Genomic DNA, 23340 nt, shown 5'->3' on the forward strand with positions numbered 1-23340 from the left:
GTTAAAGTGCTTAGCATTTGGTAAATGCACAATAAATGCCAGCTAGCACTTGTAATAAGAATGCTCTGATCACAACTTACCACCAGGGTTATAATTAAAACTTAAATTATATGGCAATTTTAATGGACTGTAAAACTTTCCAGTGATTCACATCCATGAGAAAAAGTTACAAACATATGGAAATCAATTTTGTGTTTTGTTTTATCCAAAGACAAATTCTGGCTATTATAAAAAGGTAATTCTTGGCAATGTTTATGAGGTCCACAGAAGGAGAAAATCAATGTCCATAATGTTTCATTAGTGTCTTCACTTCATTATTAGATACCTCAATCCATCTCTTAGTCGTCTGTAAGGATCATTTCCACCTTTGGACTCTGCAGGATGACACAATGAAATGAACATAGACTTTGCTTCTTTTTAAGGCTGAATAGTATTTGATTGTATGTATATATCATATTTTCTTTATCCATTCATCTGTCCATGAACATTTAGGTTGTTTCCACTTCTTGACAATTTCAAATAGCGCTACAATGAATATAGGAGTGCTGATATTTGTTCAGCATCCTGATTTCAATTCTTTTGGATAAATACCCAGGAGTAGAATTGCTAGATCATATGGTCGTTCTATTTTAATTTTTTGAGAAACCCCCATATTGCTGCTGCTTGATTTGCATTCCTACCAATGGTGTGCAAGGGTTCCACTTTCTCCACATCCACACCAACACTTGTTGTCTTTTGGTTTTTTTGATCATAGCCATTCTGACAGGTGTGAGGTGATATCTCATTGTGGTTTTGATTTGCAGTTCCCCGATGATTAGTGATGTTGATCATTTTTTCCTTTACCTGTTGGCCATTTGTATGTCTTCTTTCTAGACATGTCTATTCAAGACCTTAGCCCACTTCTTAATCAGGTTATTAGGGTTGGTGGTTGTTGTTGTTGTTGTTTCACTCTTGAGTTATAGGAATTCCTTATATATCTTGGAGATTAACCCCTTATCAGATATATATTTTGCAAATATTTTCTCCCATTCCCTAGTTGCCTTTTCACTCTGTTGGTTATTTCCTTTGCTGTACAGAAGTATTTTATTTTTTAAAGCAATTTTATTTTATTTATTTATTTGTATATTTATTTATTTATTGGCTGTGTTGCATCTTTGTTGCTGCACGCAGGCTTTCTTTAGTTAGGACTACTCTTCATTGCAGTGCACAGGCTTCTCATTGCAGTGGCTTCTCTTCTTGCAGAGCATGGGCCCTAGGCACTTGGGCTTCAGTAGTTGTGGCATGTGGGCTCAATAGTTGTGGCCCACAGGCTCTAGAGCGCAGGCTCAGTAGTTGTGGGACACGGGCTTAGCTGCTCCAAGGCATGCGGGATCTTCCTAGACCAGGGATCGAACCCATGCCCCCTGCATTGGCAGGCAGATTCTTTTTGTTTGTTTGTTTAAGCACTTTTATTGAGATACAATTGACATACAATAAACTGCATGTATTTAAAGCGTACAATTGGATTTTTTTTTCTTATTAGTAATGTATGTATTGCAATCCCAATCTCCAATTCATCCCACCCCAACACCCCTGCTTTCCCCACTTGGTGTCCATATGTTTGTTCTCTACATCTGGGTCTCTATTTCTGCCTTGCAAACTGGTTGATTTGTACCATTTTTCTATATTCCACATATATGTGTTAATATACGATATTTGTTTTTCTCTTTCTGATTCACTTCACTCTGTATGATAGTCTCTAGGTCCATCTATGACTCTACAAATGTCCCAATTTCACTCTTTTTTTTACAGCTGAGTAGTATTCCATTGTATATATGTACCACATCTTCTTTATCCATTCATCTGTTGATGGACATTTAGGTTGCTTCCATGTCCTGGCAGGAGGATTCTTAAATACTGTGCCACCAGGGAAGTGCCAGAAGCATTTTAGATTGATGTAATCACACTTGTTTATTTTTGTCTTTGTTGCCTATGCCTTTGGTGTCATATCTATGAAGTTGTTGCCAAGACCACTGTCATGAAAGTTTTCCTTTATATTTTCTTTTAGGAGTTTTACAGTTTTGGGTCTTATGGTTAAGTCTTTAATCCATTTTGAGTTGATTTTTGTGTGGTGTAAGATAAGGGTCTAGTTCCATTCTTCTGCATATGGGGATCCAGTTTTCCCAACAGCATTTGTTGAAGAGACTATCCTTTCCCCATTATGTAAACTTAGTATCCTTGTTGAAGATTAGTTGACCCTATATGCATGGCTTTATTTCTTTTCTCTTGCATTGGTCTATATGTCTGTCTTGATGCCAGTACCATACCTTTTTGATTCTGTAGCTTTGCAATATATTTTGAAATTCAAGTGTGATGTTCCTCTTTCTCAAGATTGCTTTGGCTGTTTGTGGTCTTTTGTGGTTTCATATGAGTTTTAGAATTTTTTTTTCTATTTCTGTATAAAAATGCCATTAGGATCTTGATAGGGATTGCCTTGTATCTATAGATCACTTTAGGTAGTATGAACATTCTACAGTATGGGACAAAACAGGTGAACCTTGAGGACGTTATGCCAAGTGAAAGAAACTGGTGCCAGAAGGACAAATACTGCATAATTCAACTTATATGAGATATCTAATATAGTCAAGTGCATAGACTCAAAGAGTGGAATGGTGGTTACTAGGGACTGGTGGGGGAGGAAGAATAAGAAGGAGTTACTAAGCAACATTCATAAAGTTTCAGTCAAGCAAGATGAATAGGGATCTGCTGTACAACATTTTACCTGTAGTCAGTAATAATGTGTCACACACTTAAAAAAAGTTGTTAAGAGGATACAACTCGCGTTAAATGTTCTTACCACGATAAAATAAAATAAAGTCATGTTCAAATCCCACACTGCTAATAACTTGTGTGACTTGCAGAAACCTCAGTTTTCTCATCTATTAAAACCCAACTTGGTTCTAGAGGGGGAAAGTGGTGGTGGGGGATTGGGGTGGGATGAACTGGGAGATTGGGATTGCCATATATACATTACCAATAAGAAAACAAATATCAAATTGTGCACTTTAAATATGTGCAGTTTATTGTATGTCAATTATATCTCAAGAAAAGTTCTTAAAAAATTAAAAATTAAAAAACGAAACAAAACCCTACTTCCTTCTTTAAAATGTAAAACATAAAGTTACTATCTGACCTAGCAATTCCGCTCCTGGGAATATATCTAAAATAGCTGAAAACTGGTCTCAAGCAAATACATGAAAACATATGCTCAGACTGGCACTACTCACAAGAGCCAAAAGGTAGAAACAACCCAGTTGACCACAAATGGGTGAACAGATATACAAATTGTAGTCTCTCCATTCAGTAGAATCTTATCCAACCATAAAAAGGAATGAAGTACTAATATATGATGCATCATGGATGAATCTTGAAAACATTATGCTAAGTGAAAGAAGCTAGATGCAAAATATCACATATTCTATAAGTCCATCATAAGAAATGTCCAGGATAGGTAAATCCATAAAAACAGAAAGCAGATTGTTGATTGCCATGGTTTGACCGAAGGCAAAAATGGCAGTAACTGTTTAATGGGTACAGGGTTTCCTTTGGGGTGAAAAAAACACTTTGAATCTCAATAGAAGTGGTGATTGCACAACATTAGGCTTGTACTAAATGCCACTGAAATTGTTCAGTTTAAAATGGTTTAATTTCATGTTATATGAATATCACCTCAGTTAAAAGAGAAAGAGAGAGGAGGGAGATACAAAGATAGGAAGGGAAGAAGGGAGGGAGGGAAGGAGGGAAGGAAGGAAGGAAGGAAGGAAGGAAGGGAGGGAGGGAGGGAGGGAGGGAGGAAGGAAGGGGGAAGGAAGGAAGGAAGGGAGGGAGGAAGGAAGAGGAGGGAAGGGGTAGTGGAGGGGAGGGGAAGGGGAGGCACAGGGAGAAGAGAAAAAGAAGGGAAGGAAAGGAAGGGTCTGGGGACCAGCAGCATTGAAACTCCAGGAGTGGGGCTCAGCAGTCTGTCTCAGTAAGCTTCCCAGGTCATTCTTATGCGGCTGAAGGTTGAGATCCACTTATCTGAGGATCAAATAAGATAACTGAGCATGTGGTGTGTGGTCAGCAGTCACTATTATTATAGCCTGGCTCATTGGTTCATTTGTCACAGGCTAAAAGCCAGGCTCTGCATCTTAGTGGAAAAACATGGCACATCCGAGGCCAGAATGAATAATGTGTCTTCATTTCTACTGTGTTTGAAAGGTTCAGACTCCAGAGACAGACGGAGACAAACTGCATTTGGCTCCACCACAGCCCGCCAAACAGTTTCTCATCTCACCCCCTGCCTCTCCTCCCGTCGGCTGGCAGCCCATCAGCGATGCCACGCCAGTCCTTAACTACGACCTCCTCTATGCCGTGGCCAAACTAGGACCAGGTAAGCTCTGTGGCCCTTCTTGAAAATAAACATTTGTCAGCAACTTAGAAAAGCCAAACAAGATGAACGATCTTGAAATCCTGGGTTTCGCGGTAACATCTGCATTTCAAATAGATTGATTGCTGTATCTGGACAGCCAGAGGGTTGATAAATGAAAATGCAGTGTCAGACTTTGTACCTGTTCAAAAGCAGTTCGGGAATTGGCACGAAAATGTCAGTCCATGCAACTTCTGGATGCAATACAGATATTTTAAGTTTGCAAAGCAGGCAAAATGAGCTCTACCAGCTGACACGAGGCTTCTATGCTGTGCAACCTTGTTTTATTACTACCATGGGTGTGCCCAGGAATCCTCTGCTACAAGCCAATCTACCTGCCAAAGTGAAGCCTCTAAGTCCCCAAGAAGCCAGTTATAGTAGCCTCTAACTTTAGAAAAGTCTATGGTTATTTTGTCCCAGTGTTGGTACCTGTAGCTTGGATGCTCTCATTTTCACTGGGCGAGTCCACCACCACTCTGTATTCATCCACTCTCTTGTTGATGGACATTTAGATGGTTTCCAGCTTCTTGCTATTACGATCAAAGCTGCAATTAACATTCTGGTACATATCTCCTACGCACTTATCCAAAAGCTTGTGTTTTATACCTAGAAGTGATACTGTCCTCAATTTCAGCAGATGGTGCCACCTGGAACTCCAAAGTAGTTTTCCTGTATTATAGCAGGAGGGGAAGTGGTGGAAAGTGAGTGGGCCAAAACCAGGTGGCAGCTGAGGTTTTAGGCACCAAAGATCCAAAGGTAAATAATGGTCATTGTGTCTGCTCTCTCTACTGGTGGTTCTCCCCGTGTGCGAGGGGGCTGATCACACCCCGAGAAATTCTACTTTAATTGATTTGGGTCAAATTAGGCATTAGTGTTTTTAAAAATCTCCCCAGGTGATTTTGATGTGCAGATGAGTTCAAGAACCACTGGTAGCCAAATGCTAGAGCTGATAAATTTATAATAAGCTCTTATCAGTATTTCTTCGTGTGGTCAGAAAAACATTTGGTGTCAGAATCTCCCGCCCCAGAAATCTGCAGTTTCAATAAGCACACGTGTTGATTCTTGCACTGAAATTTAAGAATCCTGGGTATGAGGGTGACCTGCTCTCCTGGTTCACCTAGACTTGGGGCTTCCTGGGAACTTGTGATGCTAAAACCAAGAAATTCCCAGGCAATTCGGGAAAAGCTGATCATCCTACTGGGTCTTCAGATTGGGATGAGGCTGATTCGATTAATAATTACTCTGCGCAAGAGAATTACTGGCTGCCCCATGTGTAGCCTTCAAGTTAGATGTCAGCACTTTCAAGGGCGGCAGGGTCTTTGGGGGTTTCTTCGTAATCACTGTCCAGTCACTCAGCTCCTCAGAGCCTTTAAAATAGCCATTGGTTTCAACTCCTGGGAAGCAGTAGGTTTCTAACTCCTAAGGTGGGCTGATGACAGAAGCAATATAACAATAAGAGAGATGTTTATGGAATGTGATTTCCTGGAAAGTCTAGTCCACAGACAGGATTCCTAAGCATATGCACTCCCATATGTCTGGTATGTGTATAAAGTAAGTCAGGTCTGCTCAAGTCAAGCCTGTGACCCATTTCACCCCATAACTCAGGACACTTCCAATGAAAGCTGCCATCCTTGGGGCTGCTGTTTTGACGCCCAAGCAGATATCAGCAAGATATTAACAAGAACACAGTTGAACACCTTGTACAGCTGTTTTGAATGTCAGCAAACAGAGCTCTACATAGAATCACTAAAGTCCCGGCTAGAGGGCCTAGGAGTCTCTGGCCAACTTGCATTTTATGGGAGGGGAAACCGAGGGCCCCAAGAAGGGGACGGGAGTGACCTGCCAGTGACAGGACCAGGGCCTCTGAGGCAGTACTCCTTCTGCTTCACTCTTTATAAAGGAGGTCCAGGCTAAATCAGACTTTCAGATCCCAGCTGGCCTCTGGCCCACTCACTGTAATCCAGTAAATTCAAATCATTTTTTTATCCAAAGCCAGAAAGAAAATTCATTTATAGTTAATGTTCTCAAAGCTTGATGCAAAGGCAAGATAAGGGCAAGTCTCAGACACCATCACTGGCTCATGGGGCCGAGTCCCAGGTCTGGGGGTGCGCCGCCAGGAACCAGTGTGACCTGGGATGGACAGAGGGAGAGGTGGTGGAAGCAGTGGGAACCAGGTCTCAGAAGGGGAACTCACAGAGCCTGGTACAGAGGAGTGAGGAAGTAGGAAGGAAATAGTCTTAAGGAGGCAGAAGAAAGGGGGTTCTTTTTAGAGTTGTGAATAATTTATCGACAGTGTTAAAAATTCATGCCTTTTGCCTTAATTGTGCAGCTAACCTATGAGCCTCACCTTCCCTTACCAAATAAATCTACCAGTTTTGAAGTGCCCTGCTGTACAGTCAACACAGAGGTAATATCCCCATTTTACAGATCAGATCACTGAGCTGTGGAGAGGTGAACACACTTGCCCAAGTGACACAGCTGGTTGGGGGCAGAGACAAATGTCAAGCCTGACTCTTCTGACCACTGCTTGACCAGATCCAGTGGCCTCTGTTAAGGATCCTGGCTGTCTGGGTGGACTTTAGGCTGACTCTGCTCTGACACGAGCAGAACATTTATCCCAATCCCGCACTGACAATTGTCTCTGACGGCATCATAACTTCCAGAAAGTCTAACCCAGGGTCTCATAAGTGTGCAAATGAAGATCTGTGCACTGTGTGTGCAAGAGCAAATATGGAGGGTCTCCTGTTCTTTACAGATGACTGCTATCAGTGCACCATAGAGCAGCTGCAGTTTGGGTGTCTTCTCTTTATCTTTCTCTCCATTCCTTGCCAGAAGTTTGAGGCTGTTTCTCTTTATTTAGTTATCCACGTGTCCTTTTCCCGTGTCCTTGAACCTTCTATGCCCCACACAGATGAAAGACGTATATCCAACAACTGAGTTCAAAATATACAGAGGTTCTAGTAGAGGCCTGGGCCTCTGGGTGCTGTTTCAGCTGCACCGATGAGAGAGCAGGGCCACAGCCTGCATCCCCTCACCCACACCTCTGCCCCCTCCCCAACCAGGTGCCCAGGCAAGGAATTACTCCTTCAGTCTCCTCCTGGTGCTTTCCACAAATGCTCACTTTCCTTTGTGGTAATTTTCTACTGTTCATCTTTCTGTCTCCCCTGCTTTTTGAGGGGAGGATGCATATTTTAATCACTTTGGTATTCCCAGGGTCTGATAGCAGTTTGCACATAGTAGATGCTCAATAAGTATTGAATGAATGAATGTGTGAATAGATCAGACCCCCTAGAGATAATTTCTTCATTGGCAAATTGTTGCTGTTTGATGGCTTTAGCCAGACTGAGTCAGGTAGCACTAAATTAATGTTTTCTCTACCAAGAGGATTTCTATCATTTCCATTTGAAAACAAATTGATTTAGTAAAATTCATTTTTAATCCCTAGGCAGAATCATTTCAGTAACAAATTATAAGTCATTCCATGTTAAGGATGACTACCTCAGTTCCAGGGGTAGAAAAATAAATCAGAATGAGAGCAGAGAAATGCAACTCAAATGATCAAAGCAATGGCGTTTTGCTTCCTTCAGAGGAGTGACTAATGGTGCTAAATTGGTCGGGGGGAGTGACTGAGAAGGGATGCAGAAATCTAAGGATGCTGAAGAAGAGTAACTCTAACGAAAGAGCATCTCGGAGCAGGGATATGGGATGAGATGGTCCTCAGGCCCGGGATCACTTCAGCAAACCAGTTGGCTTGTGGGAGCTTTGCCAGATCTCACTGCCCATGGAAGGCGGTGATGTACGTTATTTAGACCCTTTCATGGAGGATAGATGGGAGATGATGACACAGGCCTCAGCTCAGACAGGAAGGGGCAAAACAGCACTTCATTCTTTAAGAAAGGAGCACTAGTGACCCTCTTCCAGAGAGGGGCAACTCGTGCTCCCCAGAACTTCTTAAGAGGCTCTTGAAACAAGCATGGAGGGAACAGTACAGTCACAAAGGGGCCATGATCAGACTCCAGTCTGTGGGTTTTCTTTGAGATCCTTTGAAATCCTTAATGGGATGTTACAACATGAGACCAGAGCCATGTAACACTGGAGAAGCATCTTTCCATTTGGTTTATTATAGTGAGAACAAGTTCATAGTGCAGAAAATATGAGAGGCACAATTTCAAACATTTTAATCCACTGTGTCCATGACCATATGTTCTGTTTTTCATCCAGAAAGTAAGTAAAATAGGTAAATTAGGGGAAAATGTAAATAAAAACAATGGTTAATACGTACACATGGGGCTTACTGTGTCAGGTATTGTTCTAAACATCTTCCTATATAGATTATCTCATTTGATGCTCACAGCGACTCTATGAGAAGGTGTTGCTATCCTCCTCATTTATACAGCTGGAATGTGAGGCACAGAGTGGTTAAGTAGTTTTCCCAAGGCTACAGAACTGGTAAGTCAAAATATGCCCCTCTGCCCCTGTCGAGAAACAGAAAGGATTCCTGGAGCCCACACCCTTGCCTTGAGAAGTGCAAAGTTTCACATACCAGGGAGATCTCTTGAAGAGTAAAATTAATTTCTCCAGAAGAAATTCCAGATTGTGGCAAAAGGACATTTTAAAAATACAAAAGAACTTAGACATTTGTTCCTCCAAATTTCATTTCTCTGTTTATTGGCGCCTCCTAAAACATATCCACAGCATCGGCTCTTTCAGGCAAGTTTGATGCTTTTCTTTAATGTCAGGCAGGACATATGGATCAGAATTCACCATCCTCTGCTCTTTTTAAAGGACAGGTCTGTATAAAACAGGAGCTTTCTAAGCAAATCAAAACTACAGTGAGGTATCACCTTACACCAGTCAGAATGGCCATCATCAGAAAGTCTACAAATAATAAACGCTGGAGAGGGTGTGGAGAAAAGGGAACCCTCCTACACTGTTGGTAGGAATGTAAATTGGTGCAGCTACTATGGAGAACAGTATGGAAGTTCCTTAAAAAACTAAAAATAGAGTTACCTAGAATCCAGCAATCCCACTCCTGGGCATATACCTGGAAAAGACAAAAACTAATTTGAAAAGATACGTACACCTCCAGTATTCATAGCAGCACTATTTACAACAGCCAGGACATGGAAGCAACCTGTGTCCATCAACAGATGAATGGATAAAGAAGATGTGGTATAGATATACAATGGAATATTACTCAACCATAAAAAAGAATGAAATAATGCCATTTGCAGCAACATGGATGGACCTAGAGATTATCATACTAAGTGTAAGTCAGACAGAGAAAGACAAATATCATATGATGTCACTTATCTGTGGAATCTAAAAAAATGATACAAATGAACTTATTTACAAAAGAGAAACAGTCTCACAGACATAGAAAACAAACTTATGGCTAGCAAAGGGGAAAGGTGGGGGGGAGGGATAAATTAGGAGCTGGGGATTAACAGATACACACTACTATATATAAAATAGGTAAACAACAAGGACCTACTTATACACAGCAAACTATATTCAATATCTTGTAATAACCTATAATGGAAAAGAAGCTGAAAAAGATTATATATGTGTGTATGAATCATATATGTATATACATATATGAATCACTTTGCTATATGCCAGAAACTAACACAACATTGTAAATCAACCATACTTCAATTTAAAAAAAAAAAAGCAGCTTTCTACATTTATGTTAATTCCCCTGGTGAATTTACAGACACCTCTCATTTAACAATGCCCTAGACAAAATAAGATGAGCTTTCCTGGTGGAGAATGAATTGGACATTTTCTTTTGTTTATTTTATAATGCCTGTTGTTCCTGACTCCAGAAAGAGTATAGTGCTACGTTCTTTTTGGATGTAAAATAAAATAGGAAACACAAAACCCAGTCCAGCAAAACTGCTTATCTGTACTCATCAGCAAAATGGCAAAATAGAGATGTCCGTGACATTAGATGACTGGTCAGTCAGAGGTGGAATGTGAAATGCCAGCCTATTCTGCTCTCTAGGATGGCTCTGGAAGGTCAAGTTCATTGTCACTGGAAATGCCTGCAGGGAGAGATATGGAAAGTCATTGTCTGGTCCCTTTTTAGCTCCTGCTATTTTTAGCTCTTGCTAGAGAGATCAATTTTAGTTAACTGCAGAGGAGGGCTTAAAATGGTGCTCGAGTTTCAAGTTGCTTACATCTGCTATATTTAGATTTTTTTCCAAATTCTTCTCCATCAAAACATGCTATAGTAAAGCAATTTTGCTGGTTTGCTGCTCCGTATACATTGTTTCTCCCTGAACGGAAAATAGATTTCATTAATCCGTGTCACTTATAAGGAAGAAACATTTTCTATTCCAGGCTCATTGATTCCAAGGTAAAGAAAATTCCATTTTCAAACTATAGATGAACATCTATATTTGGGGTCCCTGTAGTATGATGGCTATAGCTTAAGCCCCAGTTCTTGTTCGACAATTGCTCTATTCTGATCACAGACAGGAAAAGCAAATAAAACAGCCAGTCCCAGGGTTCTATTTAGCACAGTCTCTGCATGTCACCTCCCCGCCCCGGGAAGGAACGCAGATTTGTGAGCACGGGATATGCTCTCCTTATTTTCCGCTTCCTTTCAAAGAATTTTCCTTGGGGGAACAAAGGTTAAGGGGGCTTTTCTTCTTAGCAAATTTTCCACAGTTGCCCTCAATCACTATTGAGCAGCAATATGAAATATTTCCTTTTCTTATTTCACATGTAAAAGATGCACGTTGTAGAAAAACAGAAAAGACATGGGACCAAAACGTGGGCGTGTGTGCGCAGGCGCGCCGTGCGCATCCGCATAGGTATTCCCATAGCCAGGTCGCTAATTTTGGAAAAGGAAGAACAGGGTGCTCATTCCCAGATTGGAGAACCTCCTGATTCTATGGCCAATCCACGTGCTCTTCCCTTCCTCACGTCTGCATTTTCCTCTCATCCCCAAAGCCCAAGCCCAACCTCACAGGCTCCGGACCCCCTGTCTCCCTGGTTTCTCTTTATCTTCCCACCTTCTCCCTCTCTGGTTCCCTTGGTCCTTTATCTCTGCCCAGGTTTCCACTCCTTTGTCTCAGCCACTAATTCAGAGCCTCAGTCCGTTGTCCCGAGGAAGTCCCTTCAGGTCCCAAAAGACTCAGGAGAGAATGAAGATAAATGGTCCCCTAATCCAGTCTTAGAGGGAAACCTTCAGAAGATAAGCAAACTATTTTTTTTTAATTGAGGGATAGTTTATTTACAATATTATATTAGTTTCAGGAGTACAGCATAGTGATTCAATGTTTTTATAGATTATACTCCATTAAAAGTTATTACAAAACAATGGCTATAATTCCCTGTGCTCTTCAACATATCCTTGTTACGTATATATTTTATACATGGTAGTTTGTATCTCTTACTCCTCTACCCCTATCTTGCCCTCCTTCCTTCCCTCTCCCCACTGGTAACCTCTAGTTTGTTCTCTGTATCTGCAAGTTGGTTTCTGTCTTGCTATATATATTCTTTTGTTTTATCTTTTAGATTCCACATATAAGTGATATCATATAGTATTTGTCTTTCTCTGACTTATTTCATTAAGCATAGTATTCCTTAGGTCCATCCACATTGCTGCAAATGGCAGAATCATTCTTTTTCATGGCTGAGTAATACTCCATTGTGTATGTGTATATATATATATACACCACATCTTCTTTATCCATTCATCTGTTGTTGGGCACATGGGTTGCTTCCATATCTTGGCTAATATAAATAATACTGCTATGAACATTAGAGTGTGTGTATCTTTTCGAATTAGTGTTTTCATTTTTCCAGGTAAATACCCAGCAGTGGAATTGGTGCATCATATGGTGGTTCTATTTTTAGTTTTTCGAGGAAACTCCATACTGTTTTCCATAGTGACTGCACCAACTTACATTCCCTTTTCTCCACATCCTCACCAACATTTGTTATTTTTAAGACTTTTCGATGATAGCCATTCTGACACGTGTGAGGCAAACTTTCTTTTATTGAAACAGAGCACCTCTTAGAACAAAACTATGGAAGTATTCTCCCTCCCCCCCCCCCCCGCCACCATGTCCCTCTCCCTCTCCTATCCCTCCCTCGACCCCTCCTCCATCTTACCAAAGACCACTTCTGTTTTCCTACTTTGACAAGGGTCAGGACTGAGGATGGGTGTGGGTGCGGAAGAAGACCCACGATCACTCACATTAGTCATCTTTTCCTAGCAGGCACATATCCCAGACCTACTGAGGCAGGGAGGTCCATGTGTAGCCCTGATGTCTCTTCTGTGCCTTCCCAACCTCATTCCTGAGCATCACAGGCAATACAGCGGTCGTGCTTTGGCACTCAGTGGACCTCTACTGGAGTCCCATCTCCACCACTTGTTTGTACTGACCTGGAGCCATTCACTTCCCCCCTGCATCTCTCTTTTTAAAAATGGTGATTATTTGACAACTGGCAAGCACATCATGAAGATGGAATAAGTAATATATATAAAGCACTTAGCCCAGTGCCTGGCACGTAGGAATTATGAAATCCATGGTGGATCATTCTTCTCTGAGTAGCATTGCTTAGCAGGGTGTGCTCAGGGAGATTTCCTGTTCCCTCTGCCAGTACATGAATTAAGGTATGTACAACACTTGGAACAGAGTCTACCAGGCAGTGAGAACAAGGTGCGTGTCCTTTGAGGTGGTGATTGTTATTTACGTGGACTTATTCTCAAAGCTGCCAGGGGAATATTTGGGTTGGTCTATGCTTTGCTTTATACCCTCTGCCACCCAGGCTTAGAGGGCATTTTTTGATAGAAGCAGCTACTGCACAAAGGAAAGAGATAGAGTTGCTCTTCAGTGATTCATCCTGCCCTTGAGTCTACCTACAGCATTTTTCTCCGAGGTCCCCCAAAATTAAACGTGAGCTCATGGAATCACTAAGGAATCAGAGAGAAAAAATTTGCAAAGGACTTCCCTCCCTGGAATATTTCTTCCTCCCTGTATTTTTTTTTTTAAATCCTAAATCCCTCTTTCCACTTCTACTTAGAAAATCAGTTCTTCCTCCACCCTCAGACTGATCCTGTGAATAGATGGCTACCAAATAGCTGTGATTTTATTCACTTATTTGGCCACACCATGTGGCTGGGGGATGTCAGTGCCCTGACCAAGGGATGGAACCCAGGCCACGGCAGTGAACGCACTGAATCCTCACCACTAGACCACCAGGCAGCTCCCATAGCTGTGATTTTAAAAGTTTCAATAAGACCCTCTGCCTTGGGTCATCTCCTCTTTTATTTTGTGGCTGTCAAGCAAGCTCCAACACAAAGAGAGGTATTTCTCTTGCTTTAGGAGGATGGTTAAAACTGAGGATGTGAGTTTGAATCCAGCCTCCACCTTTTATTAGCTGTGTGACTTTGAGCAACTTTCTTAGCCTCTCTGTGCCTCAGCTTCCTCAACAGTAAAATCAGACTGCTGCAAACATCAAGTGAGACAATCCATGTGCATCTGTATGTCCAGCCCTGGACATAGTAAATGCTTAGTGTGTGTTACCTACTTATTGTCACTTGATTCTCAAACCGTATCTCAGTCTCCTACGGAAATATAAGTGCCTATGCTAAGCTCTTAGCTCAGTGTTTCTCAATGTGATATTTTGGAACTGACAATCCTACACATTGCAGTACATTTAGCATCTTTGGGCCTCACCTACTAAATGCCAGTATCCACACCCTACGCAGTTCCTATGACAACCAAAAAAAAAAAAAAAACCCAAATCCCATCACATTTCCAGACACCATTGGGAGTGTCGCACCTTTGATTGAGAAGCACACTAATTACACTATGGCAGTATTTATCAGGTGATTCTCAAACGTGGCAAAGAGTCATCAGAGACACAGAGGCCAGGAGTGCCTCGTAAGGTGTCAGGTACCAGTGTGGGAGCAGAAACAAGAGGGGCAAGGGGTGGGGGGGGGACAGTACAGAGACGTGTCACCTGCCCCCATTCCCAGACACAAACACACACTCCCTTTCCTTCCCTTTGGAAAAATAAGGGAAGACAAGATTGCCAGTAAATAACTTAAAAATACTGTGAAATAACATATCTGGGTGGGGGAGGGGTACAGCTTTGGGACTCTTTCAGATGTTTTTCACTATAACTCTGTCCTTCTGCTGAGAAACCTTTGGGCCCCAAACCAAACCAGCATCTGCCCTGCCAGGATTGAGAGAGGGTTAAAAATCAGTAAGCTCAAATACCAGCCAGTGCCTGGGATGGAGGGAAGTGGGTACAAGTCACCCCTCACCCCTTCCTGGCTCCCCATCTCTCCCCTGTCTGAGAGCTGGACCAGGTCCAGGCACCTCTGTCTCCACAGTTAACCAGGGCGTGATAATTCAGGGTAATTCAAACGCTGTCAAGTCCTAACCCTAACACTTGGAAAAGAAAAAGGCAATCCAAATGTGAACCCTTTCAGACACATTTCAAATCATTCTGAACCCTTCCCTCAATCTCTCTGTTCAATCTCCGAACCGACAGCATGTTCAATAAAAATAACCCACGTGGAAATTCCATTTTACTTATTCCATAGATCAGGACCAATGCACCCTACTTCCTCTTAGAAAAAAACCTCACATTTACAATAAAAAAATATTGGGGGTGGGGGTTTGCAGTGTCTTTTCAACATGACCAAGCCTGAAATGATTTTACTACTGGAATTTTCAGTTTTCTTCTTAATCAAATATAAAGGACTCTTAATCCAAGCTGAAGTGTAGCACTCAGCACACAACGCAGCATGGCTCTGCATTGAGGGGTCCAGTTAGAGATGCTCTTGGATACTTGCCTTGAAAGTCTTCATCCATTCTTAAAATTCAGTTTAGATTAATAAGCAACACCTGCTTTCTCCCTGCTTGGTTCAGAACTCGGTGAATGTTAGATAAGATAGAAGGTAGATGAGATTAATAATGCCAGCTTTATTTCTGATTAAAACTAAGAAGATGGCCGAGTTGAGTGACAGCCAGGGCTTCCTAACAGTGAATACCAGAGCCCTGCAGTTTTACCCACCCTGTCCTAGAGATCGAAACAGTCAGACTGCCCCACAGTGCAGAGTCTTTTCTGCTGGGCTTAGCACGTGGCCGAGAGCACAGCAGAGCACACGCCCTTTGCAGGAGGGGATGCATCAGGAGAAAGGTGGCACAGGGTGAGCTGACATCGCCATTTCCTTTCCCCAAATGTACCCATTGGATGTCGCTCCTCTTCCACTGAAGAAGAGGAAGAGAGGGGCCAGAGAGAGGGGTCCCAGTGATGGGCTAATGGAACTCCCTCCCCTAGGAAGAAATCACTGCAACTGGTGAAGTATCCACTCTAACACAGGTCGTGAGCAGGGAAACAAAGAGAAACACAAAGGCAATTTATTTCAGCTCACTTGTAGCGGGGTAAATTAGCTTGCTTTGGAACAAAGAACTTACCTGACCTGTGCCCTCTTATCAATTGCTAATAGCAAACTATCCCAAAATGTAGGGCTTGAAACAACAGCAGTCATTTATTTTGCTCATTCATTCACTAATAGCTCATTAATTTGCTATTGGAGCAGGGCTCAGGGGGACCACTCATCTTGGCTTCGGGCAGCCTTGCTGGGGCCACTCAGCTGGGGCCGGATGAATCAGTTTTGAAGATGGTTCACTCGCTTGGCTGGCACGTTGCTGTGGCTGTTGGCTGGGAGCTCAGATAGGCTGTGGTTTCTCTCCATGGGAGCTTCTTTGTGAGCTGCGTGGGCTTCCTTATAACATGGAGGTGGGGTTCCAAGCTTGAGCATCCTAGCAGAGCCAGGTGGAAGTGCGTGGCATTTTTGTGACCTAACTCCGAAGTCACACTGGTTGCTTCTGCCATACTGCATTCGTCAAGACATCATAAGATCCCGCCCAGATTTTAGGGGAGGGAACAAAGTGGGAGCAGTCCTCAGTGGAGGAGTGGCTAAGTTCTAGAAGAGTAATGTCAGGCAGGAAATATTATGACCATCTTTGCAAAGCACAGTCAATCCACTATAACATGTAACTTTCCTGTTGAGCATTCACCTTTAATATGAGAGGTAGCAAAAGTAAAGCAAGAAAGAAACGTAGAGGGTCTTTTTCCAGAGCCCAAAGTTCCCGTAAGAGATGCAAATTAACTCAGTCTATAATTATAGTCCTTTTATTTTTTATAATTTATTAAGCGTTGTCTTCTAAAACGATTCATTGTCAAGGAGATCTTACCTAGAATAACTAGCAATAGGCCAGAACAACCTGAGCTACAGAATATTCACTAAAAGCATGAGTTGACATGAAAGGATATTAAAAGTGAAAACTAGGCTCCCTTTCAGTAGAGTCTCTTATAGAATCTGAGAACAGTGGCATCGTGAGAGACAGGGCTGCAGGGGGATTATGAGCACGTTCTTTGGAGTCAGGCAGCCCTGACTTTAAATCCCAGCTCCACCATTCACTACCTGTGTGACCTCAGTGTCCTCCTGTATCATCGAGACATTATGAAACTCACAGAGCTGATGTCATAATTAAATACCCAATTTTTGTGAAGTACTTAGAGCTATGTCTGGCATTTACTACGTGCTCAGTAAATGGCTGCTCTTGTGTGTTTCGGGCAGATGGCAAGTATCTGTGACACCTCCTGTGTCCTGGCACTGAGAACTCACAGAAAATAGGACAGATACCTGCCCTTCGATAGTTTTCAGCTTAGTGGAAAAGCTAACACTTACACACAACTGTTTTGAGCAGTGCCAGAGCCCCTGACAGTTCCAAAGGCCTGGATGAGAATTTAACGTGTGACCACGTGCCAGAGGACTTTGCATTTGCTTGGCTGGAAAATTTTTCCCTGGCGGGATGGAAAACCCTGATTAGTGCCTTTTCTGAGGGCTTCTGGTCCTGGCCTCTTTTCTGACCATGAGCAAAGGAGAGCTTGAATGCAGACTAGAGCAGTTCAGAGTGGGAAGGGCGAGCCTCAGCTAGTCCTTGAAAAGACAGGATGGGGGTCAGGGGGAGGGGGGAGCTTCCCTGGTGGCGCAGTGGTTAAGAATCCACCTGCCAGTGCAGAGGACACGGGTTTAATCCCTGGTCCGGGAAGATCCCACATGCCGCAGAGCAACTAAGCCCATGCACCGCAACTACTGAGCCTGCATGCCTAGAGCCCGTGCTCCACAGCAAGAGAAGCCACCGCAGTGAGAAGCCCGCGCACCGCAACGAAGAGTAGCCCCCACTCACCACAACTAGAGAAAACCTGTGCGCAGCAACAAAGACCCAATGCAGCCAATAAATTAATAAGTTAATTAATTAATTAAAAAGAAAAGAAAAGACATGCTGGTCAGCTCAGCCATCCCACGGGCTCCTTTCCGCCTCCTGAGCCCAATGGGTCCCCAGGCAGGGTGACAGCACTGACGTCAGCCTTCACGGTAGAGGAATCAGCTGAAGCCCAAAGGGAAAGCAAGGCCAAAAACAGAAAAATTCAATCCAGCAAGACCAAAGCTGTGTCTTTTGATTCTGTGGGCTCTCAGCAGCTGTTGGACTGCCGGATTTTGATAGTAAGAAAGTTTCCAAAAATAGAACAGTGACATGTCAGCATTAATGGGGTCACAGCAATAAAATAGCTCTACTACCAAGTAGTCTGACTTTCTTAACTAGATGTGAAAGTCACCCTGCACAGGGTGGCCCCCTGTGCCTGAGCCCCCATCCCAAGTGTGCCCCCAGCACACCTAATCCAAGAGGAAATGTCTCCTTTTGAATGGATAAATACATTGCAACTAGAAGTGTCTTTAAGAGAATGTTATTTATCCAAGGCAGGGCAAAGAAAGGGTTTCATCAAAAGGCTAGCTTCATTATGCATATTTTACTACTATTTCTTTTTTAAAAGCTAGTTTCTTTCCAACAGAAGAGGAAAGGGCATTGTCTGGTCAGTCCCCTGGCTGGGCTCCCTGCTGTCACCACCTCATCCCCAGGTCCCATGGTCTCCATCTGCCATGGCAGCTTTTTTTCTGTCATCCCCCACCCCCACCCGAGGATGAGAGGCTGCCGCTCGCCTCCTTCCTGCATCACACCCACCAGGGCAACGGAGGGGACCACGGCGGCCACTAGTGTCTCTGCAAAAGGCACTTCTCCTAATGTGAGAACGTCAAAGAAATCCTGTGCAGAAAAGTAAGAACCACCTCATCTGATTACTCAGAAATTATTTCTTTCTCTATCTCTTGTCTGAAGATGTCTCTCATTCAGACTTGCAAAGCGTTCCGGGAGGAAAGAGGAAATTTTAGAAACACTGGGTATGGTGAACTCCATCACTGTCCACGGGATTTCTGTTCCCCCAGAAACAAAGATGACAAGGCCAAAGATGAATGAGCACTGGCAGCTGGGCGGGGCTGCAGAGGTGATCCAGGATGCTTGCTTCTTCTCTCTTATGCATCTTCAGCATCCCTCCCTCTGATACCCTCTCCCCACACCGTTATCATTTTCCAGCGAAAAATGATGATGCAGACCAGAGGAAAGGGGGGGGCACGTTATTTGCACATCAGCATATATTATTTGTTATTTGGACACTCACAGGACCGCTGCCCCCTGACTGTCACACCAAACCATGTAACAGTGTCCACCCAGACACTGAAACACGGAGAAGCACCTCGGGGTTCTGGGTACCAAAGTAGATGCCACTACATCTGAAGTTGCAGCGTTGCATCCTCATACTGGTAAACACTCTTTCCGACAAGCCCCCTCGGTAACCTGTCAGGTGTTTGAGAACTGCTGCTCAAAGAAGCCACCACCCAGGTCTGCCCACCTGTCGCCCAGGGCCTCTCACGGAACTCTCAGGTGAAGCCAGCTGCACACAGCTTCTTCTCCTTAGCAACATCTGCGGTGGTTCCTCTCCCTTGGGATTTTGATAAAAAGGACAAACTGCTTTAAGGAGAATGGAACAAACACGATTAAATGAGCTGTGAGTAGCACCGATGTACAGAGCACAACTACAAGGGCGTGTAGGATAATAAGTTCCATGTTGATTACAGGGAAGTTAGTTTCCGGCAGACTATCCATCGCTGCTCGCCAGCCGGGAAGAAAAGCCTAGCATGAGTGACTCAGACAAGTATCTCCTTCTGGATTCTGCTCCATGTCCCCTGTTTTTGTCACTCTCCTCTCCTGAATCCACACTGGCCCTTGTCAGCTCATTGTATCAGAGGTGTCAGCCTTATTGACACAACTCTCTCTACCGACAGTATCACCCAGTCTCGACTTTAAGTTACAGAGTCTTCATGGCCGTATTTCTGTGGCTCTGGCTAGTTCTCGCCCTCTTTGCTGCTGCCAAGATCCAGGGAAGTGCTGGAGGTGTAATGTTCCATTTTTGCAAAATATCTGGTGCCCTCATCCAGGATGTCAGTGTGTGTGTGTGGCAGGGGGGTGGGGGTGGGGAGGGAAGGCACAGGGGTTTCCAACAAAGACTCCCCTGACTCTTAACAGAGAGAGAACTCTCTTAGCAAGATGTGGCTGTATGCATTTGCTAGGGCTGCCGTAACAGAGGACCACGAACTGCAGCTTACACAACAGCAACGTATTGCTTCACGTTCTAGAGATCAGAAGTCCAAGATCAAGGTGTCGACAGGACCATGCTCCCTCTGAAGGTGCTGGGGGAGGATCTGGTCCAGGCTTCTCTTGTAGCTTCTGGTAGCTTCTTGGATTGTGGCAACATAAGTCCAGTCTTCACATGGAGTTCTCCCTGGATGAGTGCCTACGTCCTAATTTCCCCTTTTTATAAGGAAACCAGTCATTTGGAAATAGGGCCCACCCTAATGGCCTCATTTTAACTTAGGCATCTTCAAAGACCCTATTTCCAAATAAGGTCACGGTCACAGGTACTGGGGGTTAGGACTTCACCATCTTTGGTGGGGGCGCGGGGGACACAGTTCACCCCATAGCAACAGCTGACTGAATACTCACATCCTTCCCAGCATCACTTGGAAGAGATGTGATGCTTATTGCATTATCAGTGCTTCTCAGCCCCTAATGTCAGCACAAAATTTAAAACTGTGCCTTGCAAGCATTTGCTGTTTTCACCATTGACGCTTACCAGGGTACACACTGGAGCACGTAAATACTCCAGCTCTGGCACTGACAGTCCTGGCCCTGGCCATCCAGAAGGGCACTGTCCACTGCAGATTGAGGATGACGGGCAAGATGCCTGGACTGAGTGGGGTCTGGCTTTGACCCTGGAGGGAGGGCAGGACTTCAAGAACTAGGTGAGACTATGAAAGTAGCTGGTTTGGTGGGAATAAAAATGTGGCCGTCACAATTGGTGAGAGATTGTGCAGTCTTTTGTCCTAGTCTAAGAAATAGGGACTTGATCGAGTGACACCTGGAGAGCCACTGACCAGGAGGGTGTCTGGGAGACATTGCTTTTAGACATTGCTTCTCATTCATGAAGGATGGGAAAGGAAGGAGAGGCTGTCAGAAGAAGATTAAGGTAAGTGTGTCATCAGTTAAGCTGAAAAGTTACTAGCATGCAAATTGAGAATGCCCCTCACACCTGCCCACCTCCTGGACGCCTTCTACTTGTCTTTTAGACCCAGGTCAGCTGTCACCTCCACTGGGAAGCCTTTCAGAGTTGCTCCTTACAATTTGGTACCATCATCCTTGACATATATTGCCACCCCAGTGCTTACCATAGTATTTTGTGATACTTTCCATTTCCATGTGGCATCACTGGGCAGCACTCTTGTGAAAGACACAAAATACTTTGACTGTGCCTTGAATCCTTTATGACTAGTAATGGCCAGACCACAGGAGATGCTCAGTAGATACCTCCTGAAGTGAAACAGAGACAGACAGGAAGCCAGCTGGCTAATAGAGAATTGACTACAAGAGGAGCCAGTCAAGAATAGACTGATAGACTCTTGGAACTGGAGAGACCTTGGCCGTCATCTAACTCCATTACCTAGTAACCACTGCAAATCCCAGACAAGTGGTGATCCTACCTTATTCCATCCTGGGGCAGCTCTTGCCATAAGAAATGTACAGCTGGAGAAGAATGTAGAGAACCTTCTCCAAAAGATGAAGGAGTGAGGCTCAAGTTTACTCAGCCATTAGCAGCAAACGCTGGGAAATAGAAGAGAAACTGGTAACTTACTGCCAGGCCCATTGAGTCATCACCCCAATCTTTTGAACTGTAGTCGTTACCATTTTTGAAGTTTACTGCTGAGGATGCTGAGGCTAAGAGAGGTGCAGGGGCCTGTTCAGGGATGTACAGGTGACAGGAGATAGAGCTGAGGGTGCAAAGATGGATCAATCTCATTCCACTTTCCAACACCATCCCTGAAGAAGACCCAGCATCTCCTGAGACCCTGTAAAATGCCCACTTACTTCCTAAACAAACTTCACCAAGTCATTTGTTTAGAAATCCCTCCTGCTTTCTTATCCCCATTTCTCTTGCTTTTCAGGAGAGAAGTATGAGCTCCACGCAGGGACTGAGTCCACCCCAAGTGTCGTTGTGCATGTGTGTGACAGTGACATAGAGGAAGAAGAGGATCCAAAGACATCCCCAAAGCCCAAAATCATCCAGACGCGACGTCCCGGCCCGCCGCCCTCCGTGTCCAACTGAGCTCTCTGCTCCATCTTGGAGAGAACATCCGTCTCCTCTTTATCGTGCTTTTTTCCCCCCTGTTGTTTGTTTGTCAAAAAAAAAAATAATTGCCTTTAAATCCCTGGGTGTTTGGTTGTTTGAGATTCCTTCCTTGTAATTAAGCCTCTCGGACAAAAGGGCTAGGAAAAGGTGATATGCTTCCTGATCATATCATACCCATCACATATAATCCATTATTTAGAAGGTTCTAGGGGAAAAAAGTAGTATTTTCTTATTAAATGATCAGCACAGCCTAAACCTTCATGCTCTCATGTTGATCCAAGCCGGAGATATCAGTGACAAATAGCACCTGTGTTGTTTGTGAGCCGTTCCAGTCCCAGTCCTGATGTGTGTGCATTGTTTTTTCCTGGCCACTTAAGTAGGACCATAAGTAAACTTGATTTCGACTGCATGAGATATCCCGCTCTGGTCTCCTCAGTCCTCTGCATCCCGACATTCCCAGGACATGCATGATCACCAGCATTTATTTTCATGATTTGAGGATATACTATCAGTCACAGATTGTAGCATCCAGTCATGTCCTATCTAGATTAGCAAAGCTATCAGCATCCTCCAGCTTAACAAGTCCGGGTGTTAGTCACTCTTTTGAGTCAACGACTTCATAGCTCTGTGAATATTCCCGGAGGAAAAACTGAGCTTGGCCCCAAAGATAACCCCCCATAGATACTGAACACGATCTCATTGTAGAACTTTCCCAGCCTCATTGGAGAGGCTCGTCCAGGATGCTAGAGACCGATTTCAGACAAATCTATTTATTACAAAAGTTTCATGGTGTCTGAACGATTGTTTTTTTCTCTTTGTATATTTGTACAAATGTTTCAGCTGTGCTTTTAAAAATCTGGATGTTTTTTATTTAGTGATTGTTCAGCCATTAGCTGCTTGGAAACATATGTGCATTGCTTATGAATGCATTCATATATATTAATACAGGTAATCTGATACTATTACACTCTATTGCGGATGATGCTGAGTTTTGAAAGGGCACAAAACTTCTCAAGCCAATATATAAAGGATTAGCCAACATCTTTGCTAGCAAGACCAGTGGTTTTTAAATAAAGCGAAGAAGCAAGTGTCGGCTGCAGACAGTCAGAATGCAGCTAGGTCAGTGTAGCAGCCACAGAGCGTATTCAAAGGGAAAGACAGAGAAACGTAGGCCAGTCCTGCTCATGCAATGCCCGTATTGCTCAAAAACGTACTTGTTTTTGTTACGTGTGATTTTTCTATTTCTCTAACCCAAAGTGCATTACAGAAGATAC

General features: G+C 43.5%; 1 protein-coding gene across 2 annotated transcripts in view; it reads left to right on the forward strand.

Moving 5' to 3' along the window:
• Positions 1-22276, forward strand: part of RCAN2 (regulator of calcineurin 2) — a 260187-nt gene extending 237911 nt beyond the window's left edge. For both annotated transcript variants that reach the window (XM_057699325.1, XM_057699326.1), the window contains 2 exons: positions 4237-4408; positions 21882-22276. In XM_057699325.1, the coding sequence (XP_057555308.1) occupies positions 4237-4408; positions 21882-22042 (333 nt within the window). In that variant the 3' untranslated portion in view covers positions 22043-22276. The remainder of the gene's footprint in view (positions 1-4236; positions 4409-21881) is intronic.
• The last annotated feature ends 1064 nt before the right edge of the window (positions 22277-23340 follow it).

This window comes from Hippopotamus amphibius, chromosome 11, assembly GCF_030028045.1.
Source record: "Hippopotamus amphibius kiboko isolate mHipAmp2 chromosome 11, mHipAmp2.hap2, whole genome shotgun sequence".
In the NCBI taxonomy this organism is placed as follows: domain Eukaryota; kingdom Metazoa; phylum Chordata; class Mammalia; order Artiodactyla; family Hippopotamidae; genus Hippopotamus; species Hippopotamus amphibius.